The 15,784-nt window shown below is 38.7% G+C and overlaps 1 protein-coding gene across 1 annotated transcript in view; it reads right to left on the reverse strand.

Annotated features, from left to right (window-relative positions):
• The window catches only part of LOC141898109 (uncharacterized), a 67,726-nt gene that overhangs the window by 21,658 nt on the left and 30,284 nt on the right, over positions 1-15,784 (reverse strand). The window contains exon 4 of the mRNA XM_074783970.1: positions 3,994-4,101. Within this exon, the coding sequence (XP_074640071.1) occupies positions 3,994-4,101 (108 nt within the window). The remainder of the gene's footprint in view (positions 1-3,993; positions 4,102-15,784) is intronic.

Consider the following 15,784-nt stretch of genomic DNA (forward strand, 5'->3'; position numbering starts at 1 on the left):
CCGATATACCAGTCATACGAGAGACGCTCGGCCCACAAGAAAATCTGAATTAACAGTCCCGTGTTTTAGGCTACCGAGTAGGTGTAACCGTCACCGGTTCATTGAGAAACAGTCGTAATACTATATACAACTATGATTTTAATTGGATAGCATTGGTCATAGGTCAGTGGCAAGTCACCGACGCATCAGGAATATGAAAATCAGGCACTCGATATCAACGAAAGTTCATTCAGAGGGATTCGTACATTAGTGAAACTAATCCGGGTATCCGACACCTTGCATGTGACGTCGCATTAATCTTACTCTTGCGGCCAGATCTACAAGACCGTTTTTGACGCCGTGCTCGTTTCATTCCTGTAACTCAAACCCAACCGACCATAATTGACCAGGAGTCAGGTCCCGGTTCCACGATCTGGATTGAAGTCTAAAATCTGACCCCATTATCGCTAAATATTAAAAATTATTATAAAATTTATTTTAAGGAACTGATTTCAATACAATGGTTAGCCCAAATCAACATCTATGGAACTCGGACCAGATCACTTACGAAACCCCGAAGGATAAGTCCATAGTTACTAACAGCGATAAAAGGGAATTTCATATTTTTCATATTTTTTACAACCAAAAAGATATTATATTCATTTTATAGGTATTCGATGAAACACGTTTGGATTTAAATTGTTTATTTCAACCTGGCAACATTTCAGGAATGCTTTTCCAGTTTTCTTTTGTCTTACCATATAGATTTTAAAAGTTTCACAGCGTCGGTATACGCCGGTATATACAGGCTATTTAAGTCATTTTAAGAAAATTCATTTTTTACTTTATCACGGTGTCATGCCTGGATTACAAATATCCATTAGTAAATTAGAAACCGCCGGAAGAAACATTAGTGTAGGGAGAACAAAAAAGTTATATAAGATAAATCGAAATCTAAGTCAGATTAAAACTAAACATATTCATATTTCCAAACACGCGTGGAAGACTCACGTCGCAAACTATATGAAAATTGAGCCGACAGATGAATGTTAGATTGTGAAATATGCACGCCCAGCGGCCACATAACACGTATACAACCCCCAGTAGATCATGGAGATTCGTAGAAGCGGGGTATACGCCATACGCCGATATTCATCGCCCGAGTCTATAGTGTCAGGTTCTGAAAATTCATGAAGACGCCATCGCCACACCGACGGTCGCAAAACGAACACCTCGGGTGGAAGCCAAATCAGGCAAAGACGCGGTAATTAGCCAACCGGGCAATTATGGCATGAGCGTGGAGGCGCGAATACCAGTCGCGAAATGAATCGGTGACATGCGAACGCATGGCCCATCTTCAACGTAACAACAGTCAACTCGTTCGTAATGATGGCAATATGATATACTCGACGCGACCGTCCAACAGCCAATATCTAACTAGCCGCCGCTGAATACTTAAAAAACTTCAAGCTCGTTTGAGAATATATTCCCCGATATCGATGCTTCCGCTCGAAGATATTTCGATGGAAAAATTCCAGCGCGCTGCGTCGAAGCGCGTTATACTTTTGATAGTTTTACACGTGGATCTGATTTTCAGAAACTCATTTGCACGGATTTTTGCGTGCGTGTGTCGTCACGCGCCCGATCACCAATGAAACAGGCAACTCTTTGAGTCGTCGGGAGAAGTATGCGCCGCCGCCGCGCGCTATGCTACTAAGGCATTGGAAGACGACGAATAATTTTCTTTTCAGGGGAAATTTCTGAAAAACTGCCGTCGTCGAGACCTTGCATGCAGCGCATCCTGCAGACTTAACTCGCACCTTTCAAGTCAGGAGAGAAACGCCGTGTTAAGCTCCTTGTACGACAACGCGTATAGCTTAGACCGGTGATTTGCACTTTTTTACACACCCAGAGTTGTGCCGCGCGCTTTCTTCGAGCAGACTGACAAGTGCCGAGAAAATCTAATTCCATCTAACGACGACGCCGATGGTCGGCGAGGATTCTGCCTCGGCATCGTTGTTGTTATTGTTCATTCATAATAACAGGTTACTCCATGCATTGGCGATTTCGTCAAGCGTGATGCATTATCTGCGCCGTACGTTTCGGGGTGCTAAAACCGCTCTCCGCGCGCGGCTTACGGGTAGATATCTCGAATCGCGATGTTTGCTGGAAAAATATTGACTCTGCGCGTAACAATAATCTCGCTGTCATCCGCGAGCATTTGTTTATTTATATCGAGAATCCATTTCGCCTTACATGTCGAATACCGCAAATTTGACCAAGTACCTTTTAACCCTTTTATCACCGTTCGCATTTCGAGACGATTATGGAGTTAGTGATTAGAAAACTTTTTTGAACAGGATATACAGGGCGAATACATTTTCTATTGAAATTGGAGATAGCCATTGTTGAAATTCAATATGTTTCGGGTTTATTTCCGTTGAGCGCGCCGGAACTATACATGTGAATCACTAGTTCTTGTTTCAGTTTTTCATTACGGGTTTTTTCCATCTCGAGAATTCCGAAATTAGACTTTCGTGTCTGAGTGAAATAAGTTCAGCCTTTGTCGTTTCGATTTTCTTTTCATTTAAATCCAGATTGAAAAATGTTAACCCACAACGCTGTGAAATGGCTATTTGAAAAAACAAATATACGAGTTTTGATATTGCTCGAATGCGAGCTTGTTAAAACTGACAGATAATTCGCATTGGTTGTTTATTCATTCGGAATAGAAGACTGGTGGGTCCATCTATGAAATGATCGAAGATACTGACGATGCTACATCAATGCTGTATAATGAGATTCGGTTATGTAACGGCACTGTTGCAGTAACTGATTGGTCGCCATAAATTTACTGCATCAATTACTGCTTCAACGTCTGAATAATTCATGCCCTGGCTTAAGATATTATTTCATCTTATTAATTGTCACATAGTGAAAAAAACTCGGTTAAGATACGTTTGAATGTTGTAAATGAAGATATTAATTGTACAAATTCTCTATAAATTCATCGTCATAAAAGAAATATTAAATTCAGTTGGAAAAAGAGTCTGACGTATTTGGTCACAAATCCTGCACAGCCAAACCATTTTTTCATAAATGTTATTGTTTTACGTACAATGGATATATGTACATATATCTAGTTATATGTACATGGATAATTCTATTGGGTATATCTAAACTAGATGATTTTGGAATGGTCGATGAGAGGCTTAATATTCCAAAGCAAAGGTCGCCACATCTGGTGGTAATTCGATGAACTATTCCAGTGAGACGAGGTGACGACTGCATCCACGAGATGTCGCTAGTGTAGATGACGGTAGTAATAATCCAGTACCCGTGGGCGGCTGATGCTGCTGCCGTTGCAGCGCTCCGTGCCATGCGATCTCATGAAAAAGCGTTGCCTGGCAACGGTTACTATTTCGTGCATCTGTCGTTCTCGTAGTAGTAGAGAATCCGAGTCACGTAATCTCTCCCGGCGCGCTGAACTATTGTTGATAACGCACAAGTAATCCCAGCAGATGTCGGTTAGATTACGGCGAATAAATCCAGAACGCTACGCATCCGCCATAGCCACCGCCGCTGCTGTTGGCAAAAAACATTATTCCGAATAGGTCGGCACATACAACGCGGTCTATTTAGTGACCACGACACGTATTATGTATATTCCCGTTGTGTTTTATGATATTCCAATCACCGTCAAGAATGAGATACGATATTTGATAGCATAGTTATTATCAGTTGAGTATTCCAGATGTCACCTTCCATTGACCATCCACAAAATCCCCAGCCGCACTATATTTCCATTAAACAGCCCTTAACCTTACTAGGATATGATATCTAAAACTTAACTCTCAAAAATGCATCTAACCGGCTAAAAAGTCCTGATGCAAGTCCTAAAAAAGGTTTAGCATTCGCAACTGAATTTGGGCCAAGGGGGTTTATTTTAGGGGTTGGATTTGTGACCAGATATAGGAGAATCCTTTATTGATCTTTTCGCTGGAAATTACTTACTGCATTTCTGTTCGTCATCTCTGTCCGGGCAGTCCGGTCGAAAGTCACAAATTTGTGTCCTCCTCAAACAATCACCGGACAGACAAGTTTGCTCATCGCTTTCACACTCTGCAAGAAATTAAATATTTTCAAATATCAGGATTCATGATAAAATTCTTTTTTTTCTATAAGTTTATCTATAAATAACGACAGAACATTCATTAACATGACGAGACATTAATCATATGTTGTTTATCATAAGCCATATTCATCTATGTAAACATGTTTTCTGAAATTTTGCATTCGACTTGCCACGATCATGAAATCGAGAATTGTTATTTCATTTTGCGAGGTAAATTCAATAATCAGCATTATATTTTGACAAAATGAAATTCATCGCGTTTGCCCATCTGGATCGACATGATATTCTGATCAAATTGATTGAATTGATTTTTTTCCCGATGGCGCAGTGGATTTCGTACAGGCGTCTCTTCCCCTGCCCGCGCGTTCCCGTTATCGTCTGAATGGCACAATTTGATGAAAGATATGAATGATTTTCTCTAGTGGCGAACCGAGATGATGCATAGAAAATCAAATTGGCAATATGCCACTTTCTGATGTCTGATTTCGATAGAACTTTCTCCTCAGCGCCAGTACAACTGAATTTGAATGCGACACAATGACATCCAGCAACCCGCATTAATGACAAATCGCGCAAGAACCGGCCTAAGAAGATTACAAACACAATAAATTGTACGTTTGTATTGGCCAATATTAGTTTTATGCTGTGTACATTTTTCGAACAATAAACTTTTGGCAGTGAATAATATCTTTCGCAACAAAATTCAAATCGGAGCATAGCAATTTTTGAGTTCCTTTTTGAGTAATGAATTTGGAATTCTGAATTCGTCAAATCGTCGTCGAAAAGCTAGTCCGGAATTCGCTTTTAAAAAGTAAGAATTCCGAAGGTTAGGAGATTATTCAATGCCCTATGTTTTTTTTTCTAAATCTCGTAACAATCTGTCAGTATTTCCTCTGGTAAAAAGTGATTGCCGTAGGCATTTAGGTTCTAAAAGTAACGGTTCGCCTTTTTCAATTTTTGAGTGTTTATCTAGTCAGCGGTTTTCTTCGGGATGCTGTTTGCTGTTTCTCTTAGCATCTCTGTCATTGATTTTCTGCTAACAAATTTCAGAACAGATTGTAATGAGCCATCGCGCTATGGGGCTTACACGAGTGAAATCAGATTGTACGGAGGGAAATTTCTGATAAAATAAACCGCAATAACGCCATCAAACTAGCGATAACGTTATTTCCATCGCGGACAATGATATGAATGGCTTTCATTTCTGATATTTGTGGAATTCTTGATTCGGCGATGTGCGCACGTTGACGATGTTAGGGTATCAGGCGATATTTTTATCGATATCGTTGCCACGTGGATACGAATCTGATACCACTGCGTATTCATAGATGGCATAAGAATGCAATGTTTCACACTATGCGCCGGAATCTGTTCATGAAACTTGTGTATGCCATACCCATAACCAAAAGTATAATCCTTATGTACTTTTATAAGAAAGTATTCTTGATGAAAACTTTGATAAAAAATCGTTAAGACTGGAGTATGCACTCCAATACTGTATTGATAGGACGATTCGTATTTTATTTGTAGGTAGAAATGAGATTGTATGTATACATATAACAAAGGGATACAATCAAACAAAAATCAAATCAACAACAAAATAATTTTCACATAAAACAGAGCGATTTTATCATTGAAAAGATTCTCGAATTGGCTTACAAATTAATCAGTTGTAAAATCGTAGTAAAATTTATACCTGAAAGCTGCAATTATGATCGCTCACGTACGCGTTGCTCGCGTGAACTCAATTAGCAGCACATGTTACGAATTTGTATTTTATTTGCTTTGCAAATCAGTATATCTTACGGTGTTGTAGATCATAGCATGAATGGAAGGTTAAAGACAAATTACAAGGCTAAACAATGCATAGCTGGCATTTTTCCAGACAGAAAATATACATCGAATTTCGATATAAAACGAATTATCTCTTAAAACCCTTCTAAAAATATTATGGTAGCGCTTTAAATTGATGGTTTGCACAAAACGCTACACAACTATCTTAATCTAAGGTGATATACTGTAGAATAGGGAATTGCATAAAAATACCATCTATACATCACAATAAAATGGTCATATTTAAGTTTGAATTTTATTTCACCAAGCTGTTACAATTCCATTGTCAAATTCTGCCTGCAGGTATGCATTTCGTATGTTGACTAAAATGCGCATGACAATGCATAGCTTGCTGCAATCGCCGGATTTGTGATTTATGAAGCTCTTTGACATCAGGATTTGTAATTTTAAACAGGAGGAAATATCCCATCAAATCGTGCGATCATCGCTTAATAATACGAAGACAACGATGCAAGGCCAGGTTCTTCAATATCATACGTGACCAAACTCTTCGAAAACTATGTTCGCTCCTATAGTTTTCCTTCGAAGAAATGTACTACATGTATTGAAATCATTTTGAAAATTTCCTTTTGTGGGCGAAAGTATCAGATATCTGATACAAGAACTTGGATTTAATGCTGTACCAAGGGTTGATTTAGGGGTGTTCACGGAGTCCAGACCCCTGCCTTCCCATTGAGGTTGCCCTCTTCGTCAACACCGACATAGTTAAGACATGCAAATTTGACACTCATCTTTTTGGAAATTGTGCACATTTGGATTTATTTCTTCAAACATATCTAATGCCGATGGTGGGACCCCTATCCCATGGCTACTTCATCTGAAAATCTCTTTTCCCTGGTCTTCAGATTTTCCTAGATCCGCCCCTGCGTACTGCGTACTGTGTGTTATTGTTATCAATTCTGTACCGAGATAATCTTGAATAAAACCTTCAACCGACTGAAAATATATACTATTCAAAAATAAGATATTGAAATTCAATTTGTTCTTTCACATATTCTCATTTTCATCAATGGGGCAATGACAAATTTGAATGGATGCGTTTGACACGTGAGTGAAGCTGGCGCCTTGCCATATATATCATCCTACTACTACAATGATATCGATTCCGTCTACTACTGAAAGAATATCTCCGTCGTCAGTTCAGAAAAACACCTGAAATGTTCATACAACACACCGAAGATCAAACACATTCTTGGCATCATAATAGAAATATCGTACAAAAATGAAAAATCTGCAAAGCATCATCGCTTCAAAAGTATTATCAATCGCCTTTTCATATAGCGGAATAGCCGAGCGAAGACAATCAATTCGCAATTAAACATCATATCCAGAGATTACCGGTGTATGGAGCAGCTTTTTCGCAAATTGTATCGGGCGGATCGACTGCCGCATCGTTATGCATTTTTCATGATCGGTTGATATGATCCGGAGCGCGTTGCAGGAGGCGTATTATAGCGCGATTGACCATTCTGTTCATAATCTTCGCCGCAGCACACGTTGTCCAGATTGTCCCCCGAGGTTCGCCACAGATCATAAATGAAGCTATTGCAGTCCGCATAGTGACAGTTATGCCCTACCTTGCATTTAGCGATATGAAAGTGGCAAATGATTAGCGGCCCCGCGATGTACAATATTCCGATAAAAAGTGTTCACTTTATACGCATTTGACCGAAGACTCGAAACGTTTTAAGCCAATTATACATCCCGACTATTTATCTTTCTATGACATTGCGGTACGCGTTATTGCACCTCTGGCGAATTTTAGAAATCTAAACGAATATACTTCATATACAGTTTTCGACAATACATTAAAATGCCAAAACTGAACTGTTAATTTTGGTATAGAAAAGTGAAAAATCGTATATCTAAATCTTAATGTCGGAAGCATTACATTGAAGAACACGATCACCAATCTATGTCGTATGAAACGTGTTTTTGTTCGAATGAAATTCTTGACATTACACAATCTGACGCTAAGGTGAATCCATTACTTCGTTCATGATACCCGAGGGACCTGTTTGAAATCCACAATGTGGCTTTTAAAATGTGCACATCACAGAGGTGAAGATGTTAACTGTAATGTAGCTCAGCGAAAAGTTACAATTAGCCTTTAAGAAAGACATCATATCATTTCTAGAAGCAGCTATATTTTTCCAGTAAATCTCGGTAGGCCAAGTGGCGAAACCTAAAGCTTGTAAAATAGATCAAGCGATCACAGTTAGATCTTTCTACATATTATTCAACTCTGATATTTTCTAAACATATGCGCTGTCATTCGTTATATTAGTGTGTTTTCTGAATTAACATACGTATTCTATTAACATTATCGACTGCAGCCTCAAAATTGAAAATGATTTTCGTTTAGTTTTTCACGAATATAAAACGTTCCGTCGATAATGATTTCACGCTGAACCGAATAAATTCAAGCAGTGAATGTTATGCAGCACAACATTTATACATTCAAAAAGTAATTCTGACTTTTTGCAGAATTATAAACAACTGGACTGTTAGTTTAGGATTTATGGTACGCATCAATAGGGCCAAAAGCATAAAAGTAAAATGCTGATTAGAATTAAACTAGCTAACATATACTTCGACTGGACGCTATATCCTATACCCACAGTGGCTTGACTGGATTCTCTGACAATCAAATCTCAGTAATTTTCTATCTCTCGAACCAACATATCGAGTTCACTTCAACTATCACTTCAACTATCACTTCAACTATTTCAACTAAAACTACTTTTTATTCTATCAAATTTCTTAAATTCAGTTTTTTAGCACTTTCTCGGCAATTTTCAACAGATCGATACGGAATTGGTCGCCATCTGATATAGCCTTTATAATAAGATATTTGTGATGTTGGCAAGATGGCTCTGTATATAGGAAAGCTTAATTCAGTGGAACGTATAGGTGGGGTTATCATTAAATAAAACACATAATTGTTTAAGATATTGCATAGAATCGCTCCACCCTAACCAGCAGCTTAAGATCAAACAGAATGTGACTTCTTAAAAAAATGCTCGTGACTAGCCCACTTGTAAGACAATTCATGCTGATTTGCCTTCATAATCGTGGGATGTAAGCAGCAAGCCCGCGGGGTTTGTACTTTCCAGTAAGACCGGTAAATACTGTGATACAGAATTCGTGACAATCCAACAAAAATATTTAGAAAAAAATTCAATACATGTATAAGGAGCAATATCTGTCATCGTGTCTAATTCAAACCACTTTTCATTATCTATACATGTAGCATTTTTTTTAAAATCAACCGCCAACTTACGTCAGTCGGTCACGTACGTGACATTTTTACCGTTTACTGCGTTAAGTAACACATGATTGATGACTTTTGTCATATTTCTCTAAAAATTGATTATACATGGATTAGTCGTGTTTCTGTAAGACAGATTTCCACGTACAGATCTACCGAGGCAGGGCTGCTATCCGTCGTCGTCGTCGTCGTCGTCGTCGTCGTCGTCGTGTTTGTGTGTGAAAGTTACACGTTAAACATCTGCGGAAATTGATTTCAATGACAATCGGCCGGAGGAATTTGCTGAAAGGTTTAACATTAATACCCGACTCTCCGGTAGGATATCCTAAATCCAAAGCCAATTACAATGACCAGACGATATTCTGTATATGTATCGTATAGACGAGACCTACACAAAAACAGAAGCAATAGTAAGGATCCATACAAACAGCGGATCATCTAACCAAAATCATTAACTGACCATGAGTTCCATGATTAAAACCTTTAAAATTAAGACCCGACTAAGCTCATTTTACCTAAAGTCTAACACATTAGGGCTGGTCTAAAGATCGATGCACATTTTCTAGAATAGGTTTTGACTGCGAAGGATATTGACTTTGAGAAATTCGGCGTGAAATTGTTGAAAAAAGAAACTCGTATCTTATTTTGCCGTTACATATTGAAGTTTGAAAGCAGGAACGTTACTGTGACGTCGATAGCGGATGTCAATCCTCGGCGTCTTACCGTTAGTGAATTTTACTGCTGGTTGAAATATTTCAGGCATGTATAGCTATCTTTACATCAATGCCGTTATCCACTAGATCAATTTTGAATTCATTTCAGAATTTAATAACTGGTGATTAATTATCCAACAGCAATTTGCAAAAACAGGAAGCCTACTGAGATGAAATCCGAAGCCATGCGTTCGCATCATTCCTAATGGCATTGTTTGTAACCTGACAACATTTAACTTTTCAAATAGTGGAATGAAGCTGGAGAGTGAATACAGCCGTCCGCCCGAGGCCTCAATAATGAATTCAACGATGGCTAACCGTGCCGATGATTGATTTCACGCAAATAAAAAAGTTTATATCGAAAATTCGGCACACGGAATGCTAATTTGTTTTTGTTGCTCAGTTTGAATGTCAACGGTAAAAATAACAAAACATGATTCCGAGGCCAACCACAGCAAACAAGCTCAACTGATGCTTTGGGAATGCACTAGCGGTAAATAACTATGAAAACAACCACCGGATTTTCAATAAATCCGATTCTTGTATTCATGTATAATTAGGAATACAATGTATTTACTTTACTACTGTTTATTTAAATCAAATACATATGTATTCAGAGCTGCCAACTGTTCCTGATTTTCAGTATTTGTTACTGTTTTATAACGAGAAATACTGATTTGATTTGTTTGATGCGTACACAAATATGAAAGATGTTACTGGGGGTCTTACTATTGATTACCGATTAATTTGAACATTTTCTTTCATATTTCAATGACATTTTACTTTAAAAAATTCAATTTGTTACTGATAGCATTTTTTAGAGGTTGGCAGCCCTGTGTATCTGATTCGTGACTGTGTCAATCATTAAGGGCACAAACATTTCAGATGTTTTTTCCTATCTTTTGAAGAACGGCGTGAGATATGTCAGTTTGTATGATTCTCGTACAGGAAAATATGAGGCGAAATCCTATTAGAATCGTACTCAAGAATGTCTAGTAGAGAACCAGTAAGTGGGATGCACGTAGACATTGTAGTGACACATTGCGACGACAAGCATTTAAATCCTGAGCATTTCCACAAACCATTGAAAGCAGGAACTTCGCAGCACGGAACGTCAACTTAATGAAAATAGATTAATATGAATGTGACACTTTAATAGTCAGTCAGCGTTTAGCTATTCTAGCGCGTAAAGATCCGAAACCACTGTTGAAATTCAATTAAATCAGTCACATTTTATTGAAAAGCGAGTTAAAATCACATGCAATTCATGAAAAGCAATTTTCCGAGTCAATATCGAAGTAAATGCGCTGTGAAGAATTGTCTACTCCGTTGAAAGATGCGAGAATGTTTTCATAATGCTTCACGAATAGTTTTTCAGTCCACGCGACGCGATATACGTGTTTTTCTCTTCTTTGATCGGAGCGACTTGTACCAAAACTCATTTCAAACAAGAAAACGAACTCGAAAGAATATTGACGCCTTGAAGAATAACGCATATATTGCTTAATATTCTTGAAAATAGATAAGATGATATAAACTGTACGATATTAGGGAACTATTTTGATTTGAACATACCGATTGAATTCATCACCGGCAACCAGTCTAGCACCGATATAGGTGACGTAGTGCACGCGCTCTCAAAAATTGATTATTCAAATATATGAATATTATTGAAATACATTTGATAATGATATTCCCGATTGAAATTGTTATTTTGAAATGCCAGTATTGATGTTGTAATGCACGTCGACTCACACAGGACCCTTAACAACGCGTATCAGGTATCAATGTATATAAAAATTGTTCTGGCGGTTTTTACGACGTCTAAAAATGAATGTACGAATCAGTAGAATATAGTTCAGTAAATATAGTAATCAACAATTCAATTTATTCCTGGTTACACATAATATCATACCGTACAAAATTTGCCACAAAGTACAATAAAGCGAAGTCCAAATTCACAATTTACTCACTGATAATGATGGCAGTGATTTAACGGTCCAAACTCAAAATGAAAGCACGATATTTGAATTTGACAATAAAAAAAGACCAATTCATTCAGCGAATATCGACGAAGCATCCCTTTGCCAAAAACATGCATGAGCTCGTTGTTCTGATTCGAATCAAGTGAGTGACTAAGCTGAAGTGTAAGAAGGGTTCTACTGTTGACGAGTAACCAGCTGGGAATGAACAGGAGGTCGGAAAGTAAACATTTTCACGTAGATTTACATGTCTAATTAACGAACGGCTCGGGCCATTAATCAGACGCTAGTTTTCATTCTGCACACACTCTGACAATGTTTGCAGAGAAAATGTCACGAGATATCGACGACTAAACGATAAAAAAACGCTCCGGAATTCCTACGCTGCTAAAAAGCGTCGTCAAATTTTGTCCCCAGTCGGTCGAGTACGTGCGCCTAACCTAAACCTCAGAATGGCTCACAGAATCTACCTGTAGAAGATTGGCTATTGCTATAACGCAAGCAGATTGCTAGGACCACTTATTTTGGGATTCTCCGTCACTATTTCTATTGGCTTGAAATTAGCAAAAACTATTGGGATTTTCTAACCCTATCATGCCTGCAGTGCATTATCATAAAATGGTATTGAAGCAATCCTTGAAAACGCGAATTATTGAAGCGAGTTTTTATTTCTCCAGTCAGCAAAAAAAAGGCGATCACCGAGTAGAATGTCTGCCTTCGTGACGGAGCTGATATGAAGAATTAATGTAAAATAACCGTAAGCACCCAATTGATGATTGCCTTCATGGGCAGATTACACGAAATTAATCTCTTCCGCTAATATTCGCACTGCAGGCAAATTCAGCTAATTCTTTACTTACATGGCCAGAACACACTACTTATGATTCAGGTCTGCGATATACAACGAGTACGCTACCGTTTTAACTTTTTACAGAGATCTACTAGGAGAAAAATGCCGCAGTTCTAAGGTTTTTTGACCGATTTTTTTAAGAATACAGAAATCACGTGATGTTTTATGCAAAGCAATATTTACAATTTCAACGAATTCACTGATAAAGATAATTATTATTTATCATTGCTGGCAGCTATGCCAATTGCTAATCGGCAGCTCACAGAAAGAGCTATGAATCAGAATTTTTCTTTTTCATTTCACTGGTTTTACATCGGCGTTATATTTCGCTTATCGGTCAAGACACTTTCTATTGACTCGCACGAGGGATAAGAGTCGTCCTAACGTTGTTGATAACACCATAAATCCGAAAAATGGCCAGTGACTCTTTTGATAATTCGCGGCCAACAGAGCTGCGCAAACATTGGTACTGCAATTAGACTGGTAATATTCACGGCAGACGGGCACAGAACATCGGAGCAATCAAACACAGCGTTCAATCATCGCGGTCGTATTTTTACAATCGACGCATCGGCAACGAATATAACGAAAAACAACGGACGCGAAATCCGACGGAGTTCTGTTGACTGGCTTAATGCCCGTTCGGTCTGGCGTGCTGCACCCAAGATTGAACTATTTATGGTCACTTGACAGGCGATGTTGATTAAACATAAGCTACCCCGCGCATAGAAATGTCGCCAATTATCGCCCGGTTCAGATCGTCTGCCCGCCTCGCAGTACCGAGGCAGTCGCGTCTTTAAAGCGCGCAAAATAATTTCAGAGTAAATGATGCCCTATTAAGACGTTCGAACCGTTTCGTACAGTTTGACGAGCCCGGTGGGCCTGATCACACAGGCAATTGACAGCTGACCCGACTGTCTGCGCATGTTAATGTCGCTAAAAGTCGCGCCGGGATGCAACCTTACAACCCGGAGTAAAATAAATAAAGCTGATACCGGGGCTCGGGTATTACGGTTTGATAAATTGCGAGTTTGTTTAGTAAGCAGCGACACCGGTTTCATTGAAATTAATTCTATCACCTTCGTCCCAGGAGCGCACGTATCAAGATGGTTTATTGACAGCCAACGACTGGCAGGTTGTTTAAAACATGCATTTATTAAGGCGACTCTAGTTCGGTCGCTTCAAGTCATATCATTCGAGAAAAGTCATTTAATCAGTTCATAGAAATAATTCTTGGAGTGATTTTAAAATTGCATCGTTGTCAAGAATATTTCATGGGAATATTTCACCGAATCTATCAATGTGAAGCTAACATCTCTCGTGTGACATGAGATGTTTGGCACTCCAGTCGATGCAGGCAAAGTTAATGATCAAACTGAGGAATCCACGCGACTCTGTCCATCAAACACGAAAGAGCCAGCGGCTATACGCGAGTAAAGAACGTCGCCACTATCGATGCCTGGTTTGGTGGCACGCAATCGTCCTGGTCTAACATAATCTATACTCCGAGGTAATTCAATTCAATTCAAAATTTATTCAGTAAATAATCATACAAATGATTGAGGCTGAACGGAATATAAAATTACAACAAATGTATTAAAAGGTTAAACATACACCAATAAGAGAGCTGTGCTGTGAAAAACAAGTGAAATGCGAACACAATGATCAAACTCATTCAGCTCGGACGCAACAACAGGGAGGGCACTGGCCAGACCAGCTCACACGGCCCCAGGCCAAAAGGACCCAAATCAAAATCCGGCATGTGGTTAATACATTGTCATACAACATGACTTTAATTCATCTTCAAACAGTACCACGCTCTTCAAACCTCAAAACCTTATCAAAATATACACATTTACCAGCCTTATAGACTTTTATGCCTTCGAATCAACTCCAAAACGGGCGTTTCAGGTTTTCATGGACGTCATGGTGAGCGCGTGTTATATTCAAGGGATAGATACGGTGCCATCAAAAGCAGTACTTCAATAATCATACGATCGGTTTAAGTAAGACATCACATGAATGCCACGTACGGTGAATTACTTCCAACCGATTTATCGCGTTAAGAAATGAATGATCATTTGGCGCGAAGTTGTTTCCGAGAAGAAACACAAGTCCGATGACACGTTGTCATATATACATGTATATAATACTTTTTGTGTATAACTGTTGACATTAAGATGATACAATATTTGCATCTTATAGGCGTATACTTGCCCTGGGCGCAACTAAATCTTGAACGGCATTCGATATATTAATATTGCTGCGCCATTCACAGAATCGTTCATTCACCACAGGGTCGATTGAATTGACGCATTTACCTTGGATAACGATTTATTTTAATACATATTTTCTACGCCCTATATCTGTTTATTCAGATTTCGAATTCAGAAAGTTGACGATCATCTAGATGATCGTAATCACTCAATCGCGTTGTAATTAAGCCCTACCTTAATTCCGCAATTGATTACAATGAGCTTTTGGCTTTCGAAATTCTCCGAAAAAAATTATTATCTTAACTTTTTACCGGTTTCGACCGATTTCACATTGTCGAGGAGATCGCGGAATAATACCAACGATGTTCTGTCAATCGCGAGAATGAAATCGTAACGTACGACCGTCATTCCAGGCGAACATAAATTCGAATGCACGTCAAGAATCGAGAATCACCCCTTAATCATCGCGGAAACTAGTGTTATTTCGGCATCACGATTCGCGTATTTCAAGTGTAATTACGCGGTGTTCGTCTTTTAGCGCGCTAACTGCGGCAATTGAGTGCCAGTCAATGAAACCACATCCGAGATTATTGATGACATGATTGGCTAATGCACATTCACTCACCTACGGATAAAACCTTCCTGCAAAAAGCATCTTTTGTCGTATCGTTTGTGAGTCCCTATAATGAACTAAAGAAGCCTCTCAGGGGACGATGTCATTTTGAAATCCAGAAAACCTAAGACGTTGAAATCGAAAGCCATAAATTGTCATTGTACCATTGAA

This window comes from Tubulanus polymorphus, chromosome 1, assembly GCF_964204645.1.
Source record: "Tubulanus polymorphus chromosome 1, tnTubPoly1.2, whole genome shotgun sequence".
NCBI lineage: Eukaryota > Metazoa > Nemertea > Palaeonemertea > Tubulaniformes > Tubulanidae > Tubulanus > Tubulanus polymorphus.